Genomic DNA, 24,682 nt, shown 5'->3' with positions numbered 1-24,682 from the left:
AGTGTGTTGTTCGAGTATCAGAGGCAGTCTCGAGTCCCTTTGGATCTCGAAGAGGGTTACGGCAAGGTGATGGGCTTTCATGCTTGCTGTTTAACATCGCTTTGAAGGGTGTGATAAGAAGAGCGGGTATAGACACGAGTGGCACGATATTCAGATGGCGGAAACGTACATCGGACTGAAAACTGAAGCCAAACGAATAGGACTTGTCATTAATGTATCGAAAACAAAATACATGAAAGGAAGAGGTTCTGAAGAAATGAATGTTTTCGAACGGAAGGTGTTGCGCATCATCTACGGCGGAGTGCAGATGGAAGACGGAACGTGCAGGAGGCGAATGAACCATGAATTGCATCAGCTGCTTAGGGAACCACCCATCGCTCACACCGCAAAATTCGGTCGCCTGCGATGGGCTGGGCATGTCGTGAGGATGTCGGACGACTGCCCGGTTAAAAAAGTTCTCAATAACGATCCGACTGGAACGAGACGGCGGGGCGCGCAGCGAGCAAGATGGATCGATCAAGTGGAAGGCGACCTGCAGACCCTACGTAGACTACGTGGCTGGCGAATTGCGGCCATGGACCGAGTAGAATGGAGACGACTTCTTCGTACAGCAGAGGAAACCACGACCTGGAGCTGATTAAGTAAGTAATTAACTCCGGTGGAAGCTTAGGTCGTATACCGACATGGAAGAAGGCACTCATGCTTCCGCTGAGTGTTGGCAAAAGAAATATCCTAGGCAACCGTGAACGTTTCTCTCTGGGATTGGGGTGGTTCAAGACGATGATCCTAGGGTTTGTCGTTTCCTTACCAAGTACGCGACTGGATCCCAGGTTAAGGGCGGCGTACAACAGCGACTGATCCGGAGCAGGTGGATGAGTTATGAAACGCTGACGCTGTGTCTTGCCAACTATACCCAAGACGGCAGACTTGTCTCCGAGACTAGGTATAGCAGCCCTAGTAAAACGGCATGCTTAAAAAATACAAACTACGAACAATTTAGGAAAGGAACCACAACGGAATAATCGGTATGAACCCAGGCGAACGAAAAAAAACAACGATTATTGGAAACTTGGGTACTTGCAATGTCAGGATTCTACTTGAACCGGCACGCGCCTGTATCCTAGCAACAGAGCTGCAGAAGATGAAGTTCGAGGTTGCAGCCATCCAGGAAGTGCGACGGACGAAGACGAGAGAATGCGAATTTCGAGGTATCAAAAAATGGTATGCGTGCACGACAATCCAGTATCACATCTACTACAGTGGCGGCTGTAAAGCAGAGTACGGAGTCGAATTCGTATTAATGGAAAACGAATGAAGCGTGTCATTGGGTGGAGGCCCATTGATGACCGTCTACGCGCTTTGAGGATCAAGGAGAAGCTGCCAAAAAGACATTTTACCGTCGTAATAACCGCTAGCACTGGGATCGCGTTCTTGTGGAGGAGGAGAATTACTTCAAGAGGCACGATACGAGAAGCTTCTGCAAAACGGTCTACGGAATCAGGAACCGGACTGTGCCAACTCCGGTTATGTACAACGACAAAAAAGGGAACCTGATTAACGAAAAATCGGAGGTGGCCAGGCGCTGGTAACATCTTTTCGATGTACGTTAAATGGTGAACAAGATGAAGCTGTCAATAAAAACAGGACAACAATTGAGGATGATGGACAAGCAGTGGATTTACCAACCAGGTAGATTCTACTACCAGGTTAAAAAAAAACAGTTAGAGATCAGAAAAACGGCAAAGCAGCTAAAAAAGACGGCATTCTCGCTGAACTTTCGAAAGTCGGGAGCTGTATTGTGCAATCCATCATGCTATACTAAAGGTATGAACTGAGAAGTAACTACCTACGAACTGGTTGGAAGATCTCATATTTACATAAAAGGCCACCGACTCGAACGCAATAATTACCGAGGCATTACTCTCTTCAATTCTGCATAAAGCGTAAAATCTAGTAATCAATTCTTGGCGGCCGGCATATTAATGGAGGGTGGAAATTTAGCAAGTATGCAAAGATGCGAATATTGTTAAGCGAATAAAACACGGCAGATTACAGTAGGTTGGTAAACGGCTGGATAATGCGGAATATAGACCCCATAGTGGTCGTTAGCCTCTTATCCAGCAACTCCGATCCCGACCTCCTCGTGGTACCAGCCAGAATACGAGCAACCTTAGCGGACACCGGGTAACCCACCCTGGTAGAAACTAAGGTCGTATACTAACCGGGAAGGAGTTATAGTGAGTCTCGGCACTATAAGATGGCAGCCCCATCGCGAGACTCGGTAGTGTTGCCCCAGTACGGCTAAATTAAATTAAAACTAGCAACATTCAAGCATATTCGGAGCGGAATATTCGGCATCGACCCAGGCGACGGAACAAGGACGACGAATGGAGACTCGGTACTTGGAACTGCAGATCGCTAAATTTCACAGGCTGCGAGCGGGTGCTGATTGAACAGCTTGAACCCCGCAAACTCGGCATCGTAGCTCTGCAGGAACTCTGTCGCAAAGGAGAGAAGGCATGGAAGATCCGTGGCGGAAAGGCCCAGTTTTACCAGAGCGGTGGCGCTACCAACGAACTGGGAACGGGCTTTGTAGTGTTGGGCGGAATGCAGGATCGCGTGATAGTTTGGAAGGCGATCAACGAGAGAATGTGTGTTGAGGATAAAGGGTCGTTTCTTCAATTATAGCATCATTAACGTGCACTGCCCGCATGAAGGTAGACCCGACGATGAGAAAGAAGCGTTCTACGTGAGGCTGGAGACAACGTACGACAGCTGCTCGTCACGGGACATCAAAATCGTCATCGGGGATATGAACGGCCAGGTCGGTAGGGAAGAAATGTATAGATCGGTGGTAGGACCCCATAGCCTGCACGCCGACACAAACGATAACGGCCAATGATGTATAAACTTCGCAGCTTCCCGAGGCCTGGTGATCCGAAGCACCTTTTTCTCGCGCAAGGATATCCACAAAGCCACCTGGAGATCACCTGACCAACGTACAATGAACCAAATTGACCACGTTTTCATAGAAGGCCGGTTTTTGTCTAACATCACGAACGTACACTTTCGACGGGGTGCGAATATTGATTCTGACCATTACCTAGTAGCAGTACATGCGCACTCAAAGCTGACCACCGTATACCGGACACGTCAAAGCTGCCCTCCTCGACTGAACATCAGGCAGCTAGATAACCCGCAAGTTGCCGAGAACTACTCGCGAGGTACTGCCTTCTTCCGAGGAGTTAGGTGCTTCAAACCTCGAAGACGGTTGGGGCAGAATACACTCGGCCATCGGAGAGGCCGCTACCGGCACTAGGTATTGAGCCTCGGAGTACACAAAGTGATTGGTTTGATGGGGAATGTCAACAAGCGGTGGAGAGGAAAAACTGCTTGAAAAAATCATCTAAGAATTACCACGAGACAGAATATGGTCAAATACCGACGAGCTAGGAACCAGTTGACCACGATCCTGAGGAGGAAAAAGCGCCAACAGGAGAACAGAGATCGTGAATAATTAGAACAACTATTCCGAGCCAATGACACGCGCAAGTTTTATGAAAAGGTGAACCAAACTTGGAAGGGCTACACACCGAAACTTGACATGTGTAGGGACGAGGGAGGGAATTCAATCACAAACGAGCGCGAGGTGGTCGACAGATGGAGGCAGTTCTTCGATGAACACATCAGTGGCGAAGTCGCAGAAGGAAGTGGTACGGAATTTAGCCCAGGAGCGCCGATGGAAGATAGTAATGTCCTAGTACCTGATCTCCAAAAAGTCAAACTAGAAATCGGGCTGCTGAAGACCAATAAAACCGCTGGGAAGGACCACCTACCGGCAGAGCTTTATAAACATGGCAGGGAAACGCTAGCAAAGGCTCTACACTACTGTGTTACCTGACTCATAACGCACCCCTATTTCCAAAATTCTAAAATCTGTCATGCTTTTATTTTTGGAGTAAACATGTAACTTCTTATGTTAAAGAGTTAATATTTGTATGCTATTTCGAATTTATGATCAATTAAATGAAAAACCACAAAGTTAGTGAGTTACGAGACCCTCCCCCGTATATAACGTATATTCGTTATGAGTCAGGTAACACAGTAGGTTTTTTCGAAGATTTGGGAGGAGAAAAGCTACCGGAGGAATGAATGGAAAGAGTGGTTTGTCCCATCTACAAAAATTGTGATCAGCTAGACTTCTGTAAATATTGCGGTATTACGCTGGTAACCGCCGCATACAAGGTACTCTCGCTGATCTTGTTCGCCGGTTGTTACCGATAACACAAGGTTTCGTAGGGAATTAACAGGCGGGTTTTATGGGGGCAACTACGGACCAAATTTTTACTATCCGATAGATCTTGCAGAAATGTCGGGAGTACAACGTGCCCACGCATCACATCTTTATTGACTTCAAAGCAGCAAATGATACAGTCGATCGAGATAAGCTATGGCAGATAATGCACGAACACGGTTTTTCGGACAAACTGACGCGACTGACCAGAGCTACATTGGATCGAGTGATGTGTACGCATCTCTGGGACACTCTCGAGTCCCTTCGAGACGCGGCGAGGGTTGAGATAAGGTGACGGTTTATCCTGCATGCTGTTCAACATCGCTCTTGAGGGGGTGATTCAACGAGCGGGCATCGAAACGAGAGGCACGAATTTTTACCAAGAGTAGCCAACTTCTAGGTTTTGCATGTGACTTCGATATCATTGCCAGGAACCTTGCGACGGCAGAGGCAATCTACGCCAGACTGAAAGCGGAGTCTTGGAGAATTGGGCTGAAAATAAATGCGCCGAAGACCAAATACATGAAAGGAAGAGGCTCAAAGGAAACAAACGCGCGCCCCACGCGCGGTAACCGTTGACGGCGACGAACTAGAAGTGGTAAGGGAGTTCGTGTATTTGGGATCGCCAGTGACAGCAACAACTAGGGTTGCCAAGTGGCCGGTTTTTGGCCGGCCCGGCCGGTTTTTCACCAGCAAAGCCGGTGGCCGGTCAATCCTGCAAAAAGGCCGGTTTTCCGACATAGGAAGCAGGATTGGTACTTTTTTCCTGATTTGTAAAATTTTCTGAGAAATTTATTAGCAATCCTGAGCAGTGGATCATTGAAGATAGCCAGTTTTGCAGTGATAATACTTTGCTTCTGGGTTCTGGCGGTAATATACATTAAATTGTCCACCAGCACCAGAAGCAATAATCCATGCAATGTTCGTTGTGGTTTCGATTCCACGACTACCTAATTAATAATAAATACCGCACATTACACCTTCCAAGCAAATCCTCTAGTAATATGCTGCCACAAACCGCACCCCCCCCCCCTCCTCCCCCCCCCCCCCCAATTTTTGAAGGCAGGACCGACCGGCCGGTTTTTGAAATTTTCGGACTTGGCAACCCTAGCAACAACAACAACACAACTAGTAAGGAGATCCAGCGACGCATCCAAGCGGAAATCGGGCCTACTTTGCCCTTCGTAAAACGCTACGATCAAGAAGCATACGCCGCCGCACGCAGCTAACAATGTACAAAACCCTTTTATTAGACCGGTAGTTTTTTATGGACTTGAAGCCGTGACGCTGCTCAAGGAGGACATACGCGCCCTTACCGTGTTCGAACGAAAAGTGCTGCGGACGATATTTGGCGGAGTACAAACTGAAAGCGGAGAGTGGCGGCATATGAATCACGGGCTACAGGCACTGGTTGGGGAGACTCCCATCGTACATCTAGCGAAAGTTAGCAAGCTACGGTGGGCCGGACACGTCGTAAGGATACCGGACGACATTGCGACGAAAATAGTCCTCTTCAAGAACCCCATCTTCACCAGGAACAGAGGAACCAGGAACGTGCACGATGGCTCGACCAAGTCGAAAGCGATTTGCGACTTCTGAGACGACTAGGAAATTGGCGAAGAGTGGCCCAAAACCGAGTTGAATGGAGACGAGTGCTTGAAACTATCGACATTGTTTTGCAGAAGGTCGAAGATAGATAATCATTGCAACATACTCCTCCTGTTTACAGACGTATCAGGCCCCACCGGTGTTCGTAGGGAGGCAAACGAACTGAATCATCTCAAGGCAGCATTCAAAGAGCGTACCGGATGAAATAATGTGGCAGGCTGCGGTGGGATGGAAACGTGGCCAGAATGCCATGAAGAGGCCGTAGACTTCGGGGCACACCCCGCACCTGATATATGTACGCTGTGCAGGACAATGCATGTTCTGCTTGTTTTGTTTGGAGAGCGGCAGTCTGAGACCGATTGAAGGACCATAATTCTTTCGACACAGGATCGATAACGGACCGTCGCCGCTAAAATAAGTAAGCCAACAAACGGTGGAAAGAAACAAAATAACTAAAAAAAAAATCGGTCTTCATCCGATCAGAAATTTTACTCCGATCAGAATCAGCTGTTGTATGCTGTCAAACACGTCGATCGGTATACAGCATATAGTTTCTGACCGGAACGGGCCTGACCGAGATGCAGCATCGAAACGCATGCTGGAGTAAATAAACCCAATGGTCCTGGTCCATATTTCTTCTGACGTTCTCTGGACGTCACCAAATTGAAGCTCGATTGGATAGAAAATTGATGTAAACTTGCTCATATCAAGCAAATGCCTCTCTTTTTTAGTATATTTAAATTCCTAACTCTGCAATTTTATATGTTAAGTTAGGCAGCTTTATATGTGAGTTGAGGCAGATTGGCAGGTAATTTAATTGAAACATGTAACTTAAACTTAACCATCGACTTCGACAGAACCGGATATGTTCACGATTTCTTTCTTTAAAAATAAACTTATCTATTTTCACTGAAAGAATGCATTTATTAAAAATAAAAATATAGATATTTGGTAATACGACTCTTGGAGCAAACAACTCTACTCTACATACGCTCTTAAGCCTTTCATAATTCTTTTGTACAATTCATTCCTTAAAAAACATATTTCAAATACGTCATATAGAATATACCACACCCTGCTTACAATAAATTTTGACTTCAACTTCCAGATAGTAAGGCCATCACAAATATTTTATAAAGTTTTTGATCCTCCGGTGTTGGGCCACTGAAGGGAGGGGGCGAAAAAAAATTCGTTTTCAGCATTTTTACTTAAAGTTTAAACGTGAAAACTAAATCAATTCTTTCTTTTCACATAAACGTTATTATTTTCCATGCAAAATCCTACAAAAAGGAAAACAAAAATGATAGAAAATATTTTCTGCCGATTTTCAGAAATTCCATTGTATGAATTTCTATTTCTGTTTCGTGTTAGAAGCGTTAACTCCACTTGTACATTCATTTTTAGAGTTTTTTAGGCTGCAGAGCCCACCGGCAATTGATTTTATAAAAAAATTTGACGTACCTATATCATACAAATTGTTTTTTTGCCCCCCGATTTTTCAAGCCAATTTCCAGGGGGGGGGAGGGTGACAAAAACTTTGCAAATAATTTGCAATGGCCTATAATCGAAAGACTAGTCCATCCATACCTTGCACATAGCTGACCTCCATAATAGCCACCTCTTAGCGGCGACGCAGCAGAGGAGCTGGGTTATCCTCAACAACGATGGTCTTAGTCATAACATCGTACATCGTACGGTTATGCTTAAAGAAAAACATTAGGAAGCACATCGGGAAGAACAGTGCGATTAGAATGTTTTTGGCTATCGAGCGGCCAAGCGCTCGTTTGAATCCAGGATTAGTTGCTGGATAGAGCAGGACTCGGATTGGATTCTGATTGTTGTTATTACCGCCAGGTTGTGGCGGATTTAGCAACATAACGGCTTCCACATGTACGATTCTTATGCCCATCAGCATCTTACCCGGTGTTGCTCCGCCGCTTGGACCTTGACTGTGGACAGTCCACAAGGTTTCATAGAGACAGACGGCAAATTTCGTTATGAGCTCCACAAGTATCAACTCGGATGTAAACGACAGCAACTCGTTGTAGTTGGACTCGATCGAACTCCGAATAGCATCAAAATCAAGTTCCATTCTAGAAAACATTGTTCTTTAAAAAAGAAATTTATATGGTGCGAAACAATTGAAATTGAAAATTAAAATGATAAAAGTTATGCAAGAATAACTAAGGATAATTGTTAAGGTGGATGTAAAAAATTTTAAAAATCCTTACACATCAATATCCAGAAAGTCGATGAAAGCCATAGTCATCATAACTTTCAGCAAAAAGATGATTACAATATCGATCCCTTCTGCGACGAACCGCTTCCACAAAGGAGCAATGACGAACTCATACCCGCCGGTTCGATTGATGACTGCAATTGAATAAAAACTAATCAAATATGATCCGGCAAGCAAAATTTGTGACCAATTACTACTGTCTTCCTGGCGGGCAGGATCCAACATTTCCGTTGCCCTTCGCTGGTTAACATTCTGCTGAACTTGCGCTGGGGGTTCTGGAGAGGTGGCCGTGTTAGGCGCGGATGCTCCCGGTGCAGTCGGTATGGGAACACCCGCTGCCGTTCCGTTCTGCTGGAACAGCTGCGGATAGTTGTTCGCTAGATAGTACGGAAAATAGGCCTGAATCTGCTGCTGCATCTGGGCATGCTGCACCCAAGCACGTAATAGTTCGAAGTAAATCTGTTTCGGGGTCTTTGTCGGATCGATCGGAGGAACCGCATCAGAATCAGCAGGTTTGTCTTTAGTTTCATCCATCTTCTTGTTCACAAAATAGTTTTCAAGTACCGATTATTAGACTTAATTGAAAAAGAATGAAAAATGAATTACGTGTGTTTATTAATATTTAACGCAAAAGCTCCAGTTGATGACATTGTTGTATGTTGTGACACCTAATGTCGTCAAAACAAAAAATGTTAGAGGCCGTAGCCGCCGCAGCCGCGAACCTTGAGTCAAGGGGTAGGAATCTATTGTCGAATTTGTTTATTCAATCCGGATTGGAACTGGATGAACTTTTTGTGTTCATTTGCTCCAATCTGACAGATAAAATTCATCCAGTTTCAACTCGGATTGAATAAACAAATTCGATATAAAGTTTTGCACGGGCGAGCATAACCTCACTTCTTTGACGTCTATCAGTGGTTTGTTTACATGGACTTTAGAACGTGGGTTTAAGATGTTGAAAGCGAATATTGCTTAAGGCCTTAACGGCAAGTCAGAAAAGCACAAAAACTGCCATTCCGGGTAGTTTGGAGGGCGACACTGTTGGATAATACGCTTTTAAAACGTTTAACTTCAATTTATGCATATCGCGTTCGCCTAACAAATAGTAAAGAAACCACGAGTGGATGTCAAATGGGTGAATTGCGTTCATTCCGGTTCATTCGTGACGTCACCTTGCAAAACCTTATATTAGAATGCCAGTGCCAGTGTCGCTGGTGTTTCATGGATATTTTGGTGGCAAACATGTTGCTGGTTTGTGGCTTGGATACGGGAACAACATTGTCAAATTGCCCAATCCAGCTTTTTACAAGCCATAATGGTGGACGTGTTCGTAATATTTGAACAGCATTTTTGACATTTCCCTAATACATCACACGTTTGCTTTCCGTACATTCCTTTAATTTTACCGTGAACGTGCGGAAAGAAAACGAGCGATGTATTAGAGAAATATCAAAAATGCTGTTCAAATATTACGAACACGTCCGCCATTATGGCTCGTAAAAAGCTGGATTATAATTATAATAGTCATAGAAGGGGCAATAAATATTAATTTAAATTACGTTACTTGCTTCGATCCCTACCCCTCACAAAATAGGATACCTGCGATACCAACCTGACAACGCAAAACTTTCCTTTCGAAAAAGCTCTCTTTTGACGTTCATCGTCAAGCAAACTTTCGCTAAAGTTGGTGAGCTGTCACTGTTCTCGCGTCAGAGTCGTGAAGTCAGCGAAAAGTGTAATGTCACTAGATTTTCATTGGAGAAGAGCAAGCAAGTGTACGCGAATGCAGTTTTTCTTCCGTTAGCTTGCAGTCAGAATTGACCACGGTAAAGTGAAGCTAATACGCGTCTCGCGTGGCTACGTTTTACGGTATTCGACCCGGCCCGGAGTGAGAACTGTTAATTGATCCGGAAAGTGCGTGTGGCGATCTGCGGCGCTGATACATTCCTACCGACGAAGAAGGGTGGAGTGCAATTTTTCTCCCTGCTGGCTGGAATCCGCCTCGGTGTTCTGTGTTCGAGTGAAAGAAAATTTCTCCTCCCTCGAAGCACTAGAAGAAAATTATTTGTGTGCTGGTGATTAATGTAGAGGTGCTGTCTTTTTTTCGGCAGTAGCAAGTGAATGAAAAGTCCAAATTTAAGCAAGAAAAGTGTCCAGATTTTGTTGGATAGTGTTTCGGTGTTCTGTTTTTTCACCATTGCCTTAAGAAAGTTGTAACCTCTGCAGATTGCCAACCAGTTTGGCGAGTGAATATCAGAAGTCAGCGCTTCAATTTGAGTGATTTTGTTTGAGCGTGAGCCAAGGAAAGCAGACCGAAGAAAATGTCGTCATCCGGTGATTTCGGCAATCCTCTGCGAAAGTTTAAACTGGTTTTTCTGGGCGAGCAAAGTGGTAAATATTCTTGCTTTTTATTGCTAAAGAACCATACCGGGGCCTGCTGTGGGAATTAAGTCGAGCAACATAAAAGAAAGGCGAAACGCTTGTAGACTGTGTGACGTGTATCGGCTCCTCGGCTAAGGCTCTCTTTTGCAAAATGTGTAATCTTGTTTCGTTTTGCGGTTGAAATATGTGTGCAGACTAGTTGAGTTCCTTTCGGGAGAAAAGAGTGTCCGGCGATGACTAATGTTCACGCGACTGTTCGCCAGTAGCTGCTCTCTGAGCTGATTGATCAGCTGTAAAACAAGTTGCGTCGGAGGTGTAAGAAGCTGTTTTGTTTGATCTGTGCCCTTTGGCGGAACAACAACAACAATAGTTTAAACCGTTTAAGTCGTGGAATGACGCAACAGATTAAGTTCTCCAGTTAGGAGTTCTGCAATGCTTGGGTGGCAGAACTACCATTGCGCAAAACAGTCTAATGTACAATGTGCATATTCTAACAGATCTGCTTATACAATAGGGCCTAATTATTGATATAAACTGCCAACATAAACTTGTTTTTACGTTGTCTATGTGGAGCCCTTGCTGATTAAGTTAAAAATTTTGCTTCCGATTTGCAGGCTTCATCAGTTTTAAACTAATTTTGAATCTTTTTAATAATAGTTGCTAACTTTGTATGCTCCATAGTTGTCAAGTTTTTTTTTCAGTAATCAACACTTATGTTTAAAACATGTATTTTTTTTCAAAAAATCAGAAATCAAGAACTGTTGATTATAGCGGAATGTTGTCTGAGAAAAAGTTCTGAACTGCGACACAAATTCTCAAAAACTATTGAAAATCCCTTAAAGATGAGCCTGTCATGGGCAGTCCTTTGCTACTATTCCTGTGTAAGTTTTTGAGGAGAACGAAATTGCTGTCCTTTTATCCACTGTCTACAGAGTTGACATTTACAGCAATGAAATATCTACTGACTACGCTCAATTTCATTGTGGTTGTAACGAATTGACCAGCAATCACTCAATCTACTGTTCTTGCGGAGTCGATCGTTTTATGTAGTTGCTATTGATGTACCCCGCCCAAGCAAAAGACAATATTCAAGCCTGTCGCAGTGAGTTTTTAAAGAATAAATAAAAATTTTTCGCCCAATTTCAGCTCAAGCAAGAGCTGTACAATATATTGCGAATCGTCTCTCGGAATCTCTGTCCATTGGTGACTGATTAATTTACCTGATTTGAGGTGACATATCAACGTTGACGTTGATGGATATCCTTCCTTCCTTCGCACGTCTCAGCTGAAATTAGTAACATTTACAGAAACTCTACCGATCCTTTTTTTTTCAATGGCTTGAGACAGATCAAGCATTTTATCAACACGAACGGCAAACTCTTAGATCCTGCGTTTACCAATCTCTCGGAGTGCTTTGACATAATTGCACCATCTTTATTATATTTATTATTGCTCGCTTACCCTTGCGATTGAGCGAAACTAGAAGAAATTTTTGTGATTCGTCTTGTGTCAGCTGCCATGGAATGATCCAGTTAATCTTCTACGTTATCCAGGCCGTTATCAGTTGATTAATCTGGAGATACCCTCAATTAGGCGTGTCAAATGGAGTAGCGTTTATTTAAATGCTCCGAACTTCTGTATCAGATGCGATGAAATATACCTCTTCGGCAGGTTCGTAATCCGCCATTATTCGTAATTCCGTTTCACAAAACGAACAGCGGCTTTAATAGTCGTTTTAGTTTGCGTTTACGATTCTTTAATGATGCTTTTAATGTTTTTAATTTTACCTCGTCTAAAAATGCGCTCAGTGGTTCAAAGGTTTAAATTAACTTTAAGGTAATAAACTATGAAGCGAAGACGAAGATCTATTTATTTATTTATTTATTTATTTATTTATTTATTTATAATTAAAAGGTGATACGGAATTTGGTTTGGTTTGTTTGTTGTAGACCGATCCTTCATGAAACCGGCCTGATAACTTCCCACGAATCTATTGGCTATTGGCGACAGTTTATTTATTTATTTATTTATAATTAACAGGTGATTCCGCATCACCGCATCACGTAAATTCTAAAATTCGCGTAAAACAAAACCGCGTCAGTTCCGAAATTCGCGCAAAAAAGCTGTGTAAAATCCAAAACTAGGAGTCAAAATAGACACTTAGCACAGACTCACGTAAATTCCGAAATTCGTGTAAAAAGCAACTTCAGTAATAGATAAAGGCCTCGACTACTTCAAACCTCTCTGCTCCTATGCTCTGTGTCAGCTATCAGGTGCTTACGAAACGACTACCCGAGGAACGGAAAGACGAGGTTATTTGCCCTATCTACAAGAAAAGCGATAAACTGGATTGTGAGAACTATCGAGCGATCACTTGCCTGAATTCCACCTAAAAAGTGTTTTCCCAAGTCATCTTCCATCGATTTTCGCCAATAGCCAGTAGATTCGTGAGCAATTATCAGGCCGGTTTCATGAAGGATCGGTCTACAACAAACAAACCAAACCAAATTCCGCATCACCTGTTAATTGATTTCAAAGTCGCATATGATAGTGTAAACCAACAAGAGCTATGGAATCCTGAACGAAAAGGGCTTTGCGAGGATGCTTACTAGACTTTATCATGGCAACGACGGATGGGATTCAGCGCTGTGTGAGAATTTCGAGTGGATTGTCGGACCCATTCATATCTAGCAGTCTTTCCTGCCTGCTATTCAACATTGCGCTTGAAAGTGTTATAAGACGAGCAGCGATCGGCATGCGGGGCACTATTTTTAATAAATCCAGTAAAATTATCTGCTTAACAGACGACCTGGTTGTTGTCGGCAAAACAGTTGAGACGGTGGAAGGTCAGTACACCAGATTAAAACGCGAAGCAGATAAGATTTCGTTGAAGATCAACACGAAGTATAAGCTGGCGTGCGGGACCGAGCGCGACAGAGTCCGCTTAGACAGCGAGTACCGTGGTAATCGACGGGGATGAGTTTGAGGTAGTCGATGAGTTCGTGACCTTGGCTCACTTGCAACCGAGGACAACAACACCACCCGTTAGATGAAAAGGCGGAAGTCGTGCCTACTATGGACTCCATAAACTTGCGGTCGAACAAATCTAAGCCTCCGTATAAAAGTGCACATTGATATAAACCCTAATTAGACCAGTTATGTCCTATGGGTATGAAATGTTGACACTGCTAAAAGAGAACACGCGAGCATTCGAAGTTTTCGAACTGCGGATGCCATCTTTGGCGGCGTTGAGATCGGTGTATCGAGGCGAAGAATGAACCACGAAATCATGCTCTCTGCAGTTATTCGAGTATTGAAAAAATAGTTGATTGGGCAGGGCATGCTGCTAGAATGCCGGACAACTATCCTGCAAAAAAATGGTTTTCGCATCTAATTCGGAAGAAACAAGATAAAGAGAGCACGGCAAACAAAGTGGCAAGACCAGGTGAAGCGAGATTTGACGTGCACTGGGTACCCGCGGAACTAGAGACCAGCTCTAGCAGCATCTGGGAGGCTGTTATTGTCTCTAATAGCAGCAGATCCAGATAGCAGCTTTTACGCTGCTTCAAAGCTAAATTGTATTGTTGAGTTGATTTACAAAGATTTCAAGTAGTACAATTTTAGCTTACATGTCAAATTTCCTTCCGTTTTTATTCGAATTTTTTAAAACTCATTACGGATATAGTTATCCGTGATTTTCTCTATCAGCTTAAGAAGCGTTGAAGTCAGACTTATCGGTCTGAAAGCCTTAGGCATGGTTTTGTCTTTTTTGCCAGCCTTAGGTATGGACACCACCCTGACTTTCCGCCAATTCTCCGGGATATATTCCAAAGTGAAACTGGCTCGAAAGAGGTTGATGAGCTCGGACATTATAACACCGTCCGTTTTTTGTAAGAAAATGGATAGAATATCGGACCTGGAGATTTCATTGGTTCAAAAGAGCTGAGTGCCCATTTGATCAAAGCCTCCGTAAACAAACTCCCATCCTCTTTTTTTAATTGCCCTAGACCATTGCAGTGGTCCTTGGACATCGCTTTCTGCAGACGCGTAGCCTCTGGCAGAGTTTGTATGCTTTCGCAAAATTTAAATCGTGATTTCCTTTTGGCTTTTCGTAGCTCAGCGTTGTATTTGGTGAGGGAGGCTCTGTAGTTTTCCCAGTTAGACGTGATTTTGGCCCTGTTGAACAGACGCCTTGCCTTCCGACGGAGATTGCTAAGCGTCTCATTCCACCAGGGCACATCACGGCAAACTGTTCGCGTGTTTACGGGACAGTTTGTGTTATACGCGTCTGTGATCCTGCATTACAGGTCACTAGCGGCGATATCCAGCTCAACTGGAGTTCGTATATCATTGTGACAGGAAATACGTGAGGCAATCAGATGATCCCTAAAGGAACACCGATTGGTTTTCCTCGGATTCCTGAATTGTTCTCTCTTTTGAGGATTAGCCTCGATGTCGAAAATGATATGTCTTTGGTGTGATAAACTTGGTTCATCAGAGACATGCTAATTTTTGACTTTCTCAGCTATAGAGGCGCTACATAGAGTAAGGTCTAGGACCTCTTGTCTGATAGCGTTTATAAAGGTGTGGTCATTCCCTACATTGATTGTCATTCCCTACATTGATTACACCTCTACACCTACTCCGGTGTTTATCACTAACTCTTGGGGGTCGTTGGTTGCCCCATCAATTATTTTTGCAAGATTATCCATGGCGATGGTTGTACTCTGCTGGGGAGAAAATCAACTGTTCATTACCAGTTTGGAACAGAGGGAGCAATTTATTGCACAGGGTGCTCTGGTACCATGCAGGCTCCGTTCGACCTTGGGAAATTTTGTTAGACCCCCCTCCCCCAAGCATTCATCCCTAGGCACGGGTCGCGTTACACCGAGGATTGGGGTCCTGCTCCGCACTTTGCACAGAATGTAGCATGCTCCTCGACTACTTGCTACATTGAGAGCAAAAGATTTTTACAAGATTTGCCGCGGAAGAGGCTCGATGTGCAGTTCCCGATGGATCCACCATAAATTTACCATGGAGCCATCCGGAGCTGCACGCCGAGCGACAAATCTCAACACTCCTCCTTTATCCTGGCTTGTGACAGACAGCTCAGGTCCCGATCCAATTTCCTCATCACTTGTTCACTTTTTTTAGGGAGCCACACGTGACGGTTCATCAGCGAAGGTCCGTCACTGGCGGAGTTAAACGACGATCTTAACATCATTACTAGAAACTTTCGGACAGCGGAGGTAATCTACACCCAAAAAATCAATACGAACTTCGAACCAAATCGACCATATTCTCATCGAGGGCCGGTTTTTCTCGAATATCACTAACGTACGCTCTCTACTGTGTGCGGATATCGACTCGGACCATTACCTAGTAGCAGTACACGTGCACTCAAAACTATCGACGGTTTATACCTCGCAACAAAGTCGCCCTCCTCGGTTAAACATTCAGCAGCTAAACAACCCGCTGGTATGCGAAAACTACGCACGCGTACTGCTTGAAGCTCTGCCTTCCTCTGTGGAGCTAGATGCTTCGACCCTCGAAAACGCAGTTGTGGAAAACTCGAGTACACGAAATGATTAGTTTGACGGGGAATGCCAACAAGCGATAGAGAGAAAAAAAAGAGCTTGGAAAAATCGACGAGCGCAGAATGATTTGACCACGATCCTGAGGAGGAAAAAGCGCCAGAAGGAGGATAGAGATCTTGAGGAGCTGGAACAACTATTCCGGGCTAATGTCACGCGCAAGTTTTACGAGAAAGTGAACCAAACTCGTAGGGGTTACACACATAAACCTGACATGCGTAGGGACGAGGGAGGGGATCTAATCACAAACGAGCGCGAGGTGGTCGACAGGTGGAAGCATTATTTCGATGAGCACCTCAACGGCGATATAGCAGCATGAGACGCAATGGAAGTTAACCTCGGAGTGCCTACAAACGACAACAACGTACCGGCTCCCAATCTCGAAGAGATCCGGCGAGAAATCCGTCAGCTGAAGAATAATAGAGCCGCCGGGAAGTTTCGACTCCCGGCAGAACTCTACAAAAATGGCCAAGAACCACTAGCAGCGGCACATCATTGGAAAATTTCTTGGATTTGGGAGGAGGAGAAACGAGGGGCAAAACACTTCATAATATTATCATAATATTAATAAATTAGGCTCTATTAAAACCCTATAAATGTATAAATAAATGTAACTTTATAGGGCTTTCGGTTATATTATGGGTGGAAAAGGTCAATATACTAAGGTTGGAAAAATATTTCCATAGGGAAAAGTAATATATTTTCGACAGTGTCTTGCCCCTCGAGGAGAAACTACCGGAGGAGTGGATGGACGATGTAGTCTGTCCCATCTACTAAAAGGGCGACCGGCTAGATTGCTGTAATTACCGCGGCATCACGTTGGTCAACGCCGCCTACAAGGTGCTATCCCAGATTTTGTTGCGTCGTCTATCCACAATAGCAAGAGAATTCGTAGGGCAGCATCAGGCGGGTTTTGTGGGATACTACTACGGATCAAATTTTCACTCTCCGACAAATCCTCCAGAAATGTCGAGAGTACAACGTGCCCACGCATCATATTTTTGTGGATTTCAAGGCAGTATACAATTGAACGAGTACAGCTATGGCAAATAATGCACGAGTACGGTTTTCCGGACAAACTGATGCGGCTGATCAAAGTTACTCTGGAGCGAGTGATGTGCTACGTGCGCGTTTCGGGGATACTCTCTAGTCCTTTCGAATCGCGCAGAGGGTTGCGGCAAGGGGATGGACTGTCCTGTATGCTATTCAATATCGCTGTTGAAGGTGTAATCCGGCGAGCGGGCATCGAAACGAGAGGAACGATCTTCAGCTAGAGTAGCCTTCGCAGGCGACCTCGATATTATTACTAGAAACCTTGGGACGGTGGAGGCAATTTACGCCAGACTAAAAACGGAGGCTAGGTGGATAGGGTTACAAATCAATGCGTCGAAACCCAAATATACGGTAGGAAGAGGTTCTAGAGAAAACAACGTTTGCCTTCCACGGACAGTGACTATTGATGGTGATGAGCTGGTTGATGAGTTCGTATATTTGGGATCTCTGGTCACCACCGACAATAATACGAGTAAGGAAATCCAACGACGCATTCAAGCTGGAAGTCGAGCCTACTTTTCCCTCTGCAGGACGCTTCTATCTGGGAGCATGCGCCACCGCACAAAGCTGATGATGTACAAAACGCTAATCAGACCGGTAGTCCTCTACGGACTTGAGACAGTAACTTTGCTTACGGAGGATATACGTACACTAGCCGTATTTGAACGAAAGGTGCTGGGACTACTTTTGGCGGGGTACAAACGGAAAGCGGAGAGTGGCGGAGGCGTATGAATCACGAGCTACAGGTACTGCTTGGAGAGATTCCCATCGTACACCTGGCGAAAGTTGGGAGACTACGGTTGGCCGGCCACGTCGCAAGGATGCCGGACGACTGTGCAGTGAAATCCGTTCTCTTCAAGAACCCCACCGGCATCAGGAATAGAGGGGCCCAACGTGCTAGATGGCTCGACCAGGTTGAAGCCGATTTGCGTGTGTCGAAACGCACAACGAATTGGCGACGAGTAGCCCAGGACCGAGTACAATGGAGAGGAATCCTTGATACGGCATGAGCCACCCCGGTTCTCGGTTGCAATACTCAAACTCCCCCTTTTTAATACCTGGCCGTCAATGCTGTAGTCATATTCGATCGGCGATTTGATACGGTGGAATGTCATTATCTCACATTTAGTAGTACTGATGGTCAAGTAGTTCGATTTACACCAGTTCACAAATGTGTCCAAAAGCATCTGAAATAGAGGAGTTAGAGTCCCACTTAGTCATTGAACTACGCAATATATTTTTGGCCTCACATCGAAGTTTCGAAATATCATCCAGTCTACCATTCTTCATCACCAACCGCTCCTCCACGTTTATAAAAAAAAAGATTTACGTTGGACCGCGACAAAGTCAAAAACAAGTAAAACAGAAAAAATACGACGACTGGTTTGTTAGACCAGCGTTGTACCTTGAGGCCAACTGGCAGGTGTAACACCTCCGTAGTAAAGAAATTCAAAGACCCATCACTGATATTACTTTCTCTTAGAGTACCTATTTTGTGGAACTTTTTGTTTTCTTTTCATGTTTCTCAACAAACTTTTTCGCTAAACTTTCAGATTAATGCTTAATAACTGTATAATTGTTAGTGGTTTGCTTTAGTTCATGAAGAACACTGGTGAAACTTGCAAGTCAGAGCAGCTGGAAAAATAGTCATTATATATGCCATAGAATGGCATCTTTTTGTTAAAAGCAGCCGTAAGCAAAGTTTTAGTATTGTATAGTATATATAGTAGATGTTGAAAAATAAACTCCATCATCATAACGTAAAATCATCAAAACGCAAGGCGGCTTAGTATGAACTCCAGCCAACTTATCATTCATTATTGTTAGAAACTTTCATTTCCATAAAGTTCACTGGCGCTTTGCTATTATAGTTGCAGTTACCAGTTTAACCGGTTTATAGTTTTAAACTTTCTAATGCATAAATTAAATCAATTTATATAGGTCATTTTCTGAATTCTAATAAAATTGTCTCACGTAAAGCCCCCATGAAAATTAGTACAGTCTAATCTCGTACACACATGTTTGCACAATGTGGCATCGCTGCGCACAAAAGAGCCCATCCATTGTCGTGGGTAGGTGGCATTGCTGATAATGGAAAACACTAATAACGATGTTCATTGTTCTCGTCCCGTTCGCCACGGTGTTCAATGGGAACAGTTCCCAGCTGCAATCGAATCGGCGGCTATTTTGTGTCAGAAGAAGCAACAGTAATCGTCTGGAAAAAAATACAAAGATCCATGCACCAGCATGGAAGCCCACAATCGAAACCCTTTCACCGACGACATAAATCTTCATCTTATTTCTAATGCTTCTCTCTTTTTCCACGGTTTCGTTTTCAGTTGGGAAAACATCGCTTATCACCCGCTTTATGTATGACAGCTTCGATAACACATACCAGGTAAGTCAATCCAATAAACGATAAATGGTTCACTTTTTCCTTGCTTACACTCGTTCTAACGTAGGTTAAGCAATCATTCATCCACCTAATTTTTATTCTATAGGTATGTGTGTGCAAAACTAGCCAAAGCTCCACGACACTTTCGCGAGAACCTTGCCATTTTACCACGCCTCGACCTGAACTGATGGTTGGTGCTATCTTGCCAATGCACGACGAACATCAAGAATGTAGTAAAATATTGAATTTATTTTATGTCCCGACCATAAACCTATTGCCTAGTGCTGCTATTCGCTACGAGATGTGCTACTCGTTGCCAAACGGGACTCAAAGCTATCCTCTGCAGAGTAGTGATACGTTCCCTTTAAGCAGTACTATGTCTGCTTGCTGACTAGCGGCTAGCTAGGTCAGGCAGGATGAGTTAGCTCCTTCACAAAACGGGAACCGGTTCTGGCTTGTTATTTCGGTTGAGTATATACGTTTTTATGACTCGTTCCTCGGATCGGATATGCCTCACTTTGGAATTGAATTTCCTTTTTGATAGTGCGCTCCGCCAGCATAGCAGCGGCCCACTGTGACAGGATACCCAAACGAACGAACGGAAAATTGTTTATAATTTAGATTCGGTAGACCGTTGATCTCTCAATCACAATAACAGCATCAGTGTCGGCTTGAATTGTAATCATATTTAAATTAACGACCGCTCTAGGACGAACCAGCCTCCTGGGCTGAGTCGAGCGGTTGTGTTGGGCCATTGCAAAGTGTTACTAAGACACTGTCATAACGAGCGCGTGGTGGATGAAAGGATGACAAGTTCTGAAGCCCCAGGTGTAATATTTCCTCCGAACAATCAGGTACAGGATTCATCATAGTGAATGTGGCCGACCCGTCGTGCTGTACTTCTGACGGACGACTCGACTGTTTCGATTCATTATTCATTGCGTCGGTAGGTGCAATGAATTTTGAATACGATGGGATTTGTTTCATGTAAATCAATATGTCTACTAAAAGTGTGGATTAGGTTCAGTGAAATGCAGTCGTTATTGGTAATGACAATGATTGCTTTCGCAATGTGCTGGTAAAATATTGCTTAGCTCAGAATGCTATATCAATAATGTTCTATAGAAGCATACCACATAGTTTGCAAAAAAAAAATGCAAACACAGGTTGGGAATGCTAACATTCCATCAAGAATTCAGTGATGCGAAATAAAATGCCATCACATGGCTAGCTCCTGCTTGTGATATGTTTGTGGTTGATCCGCTCACATAATAATTAATAAAATGTATCGTTTCGAACCAGTCTGAAAACTGCTTATTATGACGGTTCCAAAAGCATATAAATATTTAACAACATCTGCATGATAGCTTCATTGCACTTCAATCAGCAATCGATTCTGCATACGATTTCACGTCCAACGTTCATCACTTCTCGCACAACACCGATTTATGAGATCAGTCTCGCAGACGACGTCTGACTCGATGGGACTTTATATACTATTCATTATTATTTACTTTTTTTGCATTGATCACTGGGGGTCTATTATATTGATGACTAATCAATATAATACCACACAGGAACCGGACAGGTACACTCCATCGCTAGTATATTACCACATGTTTTTATTTTACGACCATAGAAGTTGACCAGAACCGTCGATACATATGCTTGCGCTTATGCAATACCAATGGGCCAGGATGGCCGTGGCATAACACTCTTTGAAGAATTTATCATTAGTTTTAAAACATAAAGCAGTGACGTAACCGCCCGGAAAAAAATAACCATAACACGAAGATAAAAATTATGGTAACAGTAGGATACAAAATACAGTAAAAACAATAAAATTTCTCCATGAAACTTATTGCTGTCCACCATAACGTTCATGGTTTTCAGAGATTCTACCATAAAAATGACGGGTAGTTAAGTATCTTAACAATAAAAAAATCTAGTTTTTCACGAACAAAAATTTTCGTTATAGTAAAAGTTATCGTCCTTTTATTGTAATTTTTTTAGACGTAAAAATAAAATATAATTAAAAAGGGCAGTGATTTTATAATGAAATATGGCCAATTCTATAGCATAAAATAAGAAACAAAAATATAAACAAAATTTGAATTTGAGGCACTTTTACAATAAGTTTACCATAAGTTGCAATGTTCACAATAAAAACTGTTGTAGATGCATTGTTTCTACTACAAAATTTAATATAAATTTTTTTCGGGCGTATGTTAGAAGAACTATGATCTGATTATACACTCGGGCAGCCATCTGTCTGTTTGAAATACGGAATAATGAGTTGTACGAACAGTCTTTCAGCCCGCGATGATAATTTATCAATTTTTTTTTCTTGTTTATTTACTCGTATAAGATTCTATGCGCGATCATGACGTAAACTATTTTGGAAAGGGAAGAAGTTTCTGATGCGAAGAATGATTGATTGGATGAACTGAAAAATTTCACGACATTTGCCGAAGCGCCTATCGACAACGCACTGCTCGTTTCTATCGCACTGACGTCTATTTTCACAAGCAAAACACAAAAAATGATAATTTCGCATAGGACTGCCTGGTGCAAACACGAAAAGCTAGAATTGGGAAAATAAAATACAACGAGGCATTACACTACCTAATATAAAGGGTGGCAGTATTTTAGTGTGTAAAACATTCGGGTACCAACCGAAAGGGCGAGGGTCGCACCTGCCATAGTACAACCCAATATAATTTTGGTACCTTCCTTTCCAAAAAAATCATCAGTTGTCTACTGTGATTTCTTACATTTTTGCGTCGAAAAAGATACAAATCTCCCCCATGCCAACAAGTTAATAAGTGTTTCTAACTAAACTATAAATGCCAATTAAAGATTCAAGCAGGGTGTGTAACTGTAGCTGTAGCAATGTGCTTATTAAGTTTGACTTCTCCATAAACGATTTTTCGATTCATCTGTCCGGGAAGTAGCCATCTTCCAGGCATCTCCTCATTACTGCCCCGAATAATTCGAGAGCCTCTAAAATAGCCGGTCAAATGGCCAAATTCTGGATTCCGTCTAGTCCCGGTGCCTTGCATATCTTTAGGATCTTGGCAATCTCAATGAGTTCCTCGTTCGTAACCGTCGCTTCCTTCTCGACCTCTAAACCGCCGTCGCCCACGTTACTTTAGACATTCAGTAGGGCGGCCGACCATCTTACGCTATGGTCTGAAACACTGGAACGTCGGCCGTGCTGTGGGACGTCTCAGCGGCCTGGGGCCATGGCCTTGGCACGTGGCACGGAAAGAGGCCCTCGATGATCCGTTCCAGCATCTCTGGCGATCGCTCTGCGGGCGTCATCACGCCCTTGGTCTTTGCCATTTCGACCCTATAGGCTTCACCCCACAGGTTTGCATTGGCACTAGCACATAACCTTTCAAAGCAGGCTCGTTTACTAGCTTTTATCCCACTTTTAAGTGCTGCACGTGCAGCAACAAATGCTACTCCACTCGACATTCAGCCTTGCCTTCGTCCGAAAGCACCCTCCGCGGAGTTCCGCAATTTCATCTGTCCACCAGTAAACCGGTGACCTCCCATATCCAGGTCGGCTTTTCCTAGACATGGTGGCTTCACACGCCCACGATAGTACCTCAACGAAATGATCAGCGTTCGGATCGGGCATACCGCGATCATCGCACTCTCTTCCACAAATACTTCGGGATCGAAGTATGATGTCTTCCATCCACGGGTGGTTGGAGTGTTAACTCTACCCGCAGCCTGCAGCCTCGTTATCTGACCGACATTATTGCGGACCGCCCGATGGTCACCGTGAGTGTAGCCATTGTCTACCCTCCAGTCTCCTATCAGACCAGGACTGTCGAATGTCACGTCGATGATAGACTCCGCACCATTCCTACTGAAGGTACTTATGGTGCCGACGTTGGCCAAATCTACGTCGAGCTTTGCCAGAGCCTCAAGTAGAATCCGACCCCTATGGTTAGTGCAACGACTTCCCCACTCTACCGGCCGACCACCGGCCTTAGACCTGTCTGCACTGATACTCGGTCTACCATCCGCGTAAACTGTTCGATAGACCAACTCGTCGGAACGTAACAGCTGCAGTAGAACACTTCACCCATTTTGGAAACCGTAAATCCCTCGTCTGACACAATCTCTTGAACCGGGAACCTGCTTGGCGCCCAGATAGCCGCCGTCCCGGACCTATCCGACACTCAGTTGCCGTCTCCGACAGGGACGCGATATGGATCCGAGATGATGGCAATGTCCGTTGCCGATTCAGAAACTGCTTGGTGTAACAGCTGCTGAGCCGTGCTGCAATGATTCAGGTTATGTCACTTGCACTATGAACGTGGCTTGGTCGCCGGCACACCGGCCGGGCACCTTGAATCTCCCGTTACGTGCTTTGCGCCCGTTTACCGGTACAGATCAAGCACATGGGAGCTTCCGCGCAGTCCCTTGCTTTATGGCCAGCACTGCCACTTCTCCTGTACAATTGACTCCTATCTGATCTCTTGCAGTTCCAGACCTTATACCCATGCTCGAAGCACCGGAAGCAAGCCTCCGACTCCGAAGCTTGAGCACGTTAAGTGGGCATACCGACCATCCCACTTTTAGCCTAGCAGCTTTCAAAGCTTCGTTTCCGTCCACCAGCGGAAATCGTATGATGGTCCCGGCCGGACCCTTGCGCAGACGGTCCGCCTCGGTTGCCACCACCACTTCACTTTGCTCTTTGAGAGCCTGTACGAGCTCCGCCACTTCTGTGATCTCATCCAAGTTTTTAAGCTGGAGAGTCATTTCTGGTGTGAGAGCACGTGCCTGCACTCCCTCCCCAATCACTCCTTCCGCTATCGACTTGTATGGCGTCGCTCTTTAACTCAAGGATCATATCGGCCGTGCGTGAGCGTCGGATGCTCCGCACATTAACGCCCAGATCCCTGAGATCTCCTCTCATGACCTTCAAAACCTCCGAGTATTTCGACCCGTCCATTTTTAGGATGAGAGCGTCGCCCTACTTCGCTCGCTTCCTTGTCGGTTTAGGTACAGTTTTCTCTTTTTTTTTCTTCTTGACCTTAACCTCGATCCACGGGCCACTCATTTTGGAGCTTCCCGCTGGTTGATCGGTTGGCTCCACC

The 24,682-nt window shown here is 44.2% G+C and overlaps 2 protein-coding genes across 5 annotated transcripts in view; one reads left to right on the top strand and one right to left on the bottom strand.

Moving 5' to 3' along the window:
* Nucleotides 1–6,815: 6,815 nt before the first annotated feature.
* On the bottom strand, nt 6,816–8,778 carry LOC128735094 (protein FAM8A1). 4 transcript variants are annotated; one of them, XM_053829581.1, is made up of 3 exons: nt 8,336–8,778; nt 8,134–8,275; nt 6,816–7,995 (listed from the first exon to the last, which is right to left on the bottom strand). In XM_053829581.1, exons 1-3 carry the CDS (start codon nt 8,673–8,675, stop codon nt 7,524–7,526), a joined length of 954 nt encoding a protein of 317 aa, XP_053685556.1. In that variant the 5' UTR covers nt 8,676–8,778; the 3' UTR covers nt 6,816–7,523. The 4 variants fall into 4 exon arrangements, with proteins under 4 accessions (XP_053685556.1, XP_053685555.1, XP_053685557.1 ...); XM_053829580.1 differs by having other exon boundaries at nt 6,816–8,010; nt 8,339–8,778; XM_053829582.1 differs by having other exon boundaries at nt 8,339–8,778.
* A 1,082-nt stretch (nt 8,779–9,860) lies between these two features.
* Nucleotides 9,861–24,682, top strand: part of LOC128738364 (ras-related protein Rab6) — a 49,433-nt gene continuing 34,611 nt past the window's right edge. Inside the window, exons 1-2 of the mRNA XM_053833418.1 lie at nt 9,861–10,532; nt 19,510–19,568. Of these exons, the coding sequence (XP_053689393.1) occupies nt 10,463–10,532; nt 19,510–19,568 (129 nt within the window). The 5' untranslated portion in view covers nt 9,861–10,462. The remainder of the gene's footprint in view (nt 10,533–19,509; nt 19,569–24,682) is intronic.

This window comes from Sabethes cyaneus, chromosome 2, assembly GCF_943734655.1.
Source record: "Sabethes cyaneus chromosome 2, idSabCyanKW18_F2, whole genome shotgun sequence".
Taxonomy (NCBI): domain Eukaryota; kingdom Metazoa; phylum Arthropoda; class Insecta; order Diptera; family Culicidae; genus Sabethes; species Sabethes cyaneus.
Note: the sequence above shows the minus strand (reverse complement) of the source record. Positions and strands in the feature narration are given on the sequence as shown.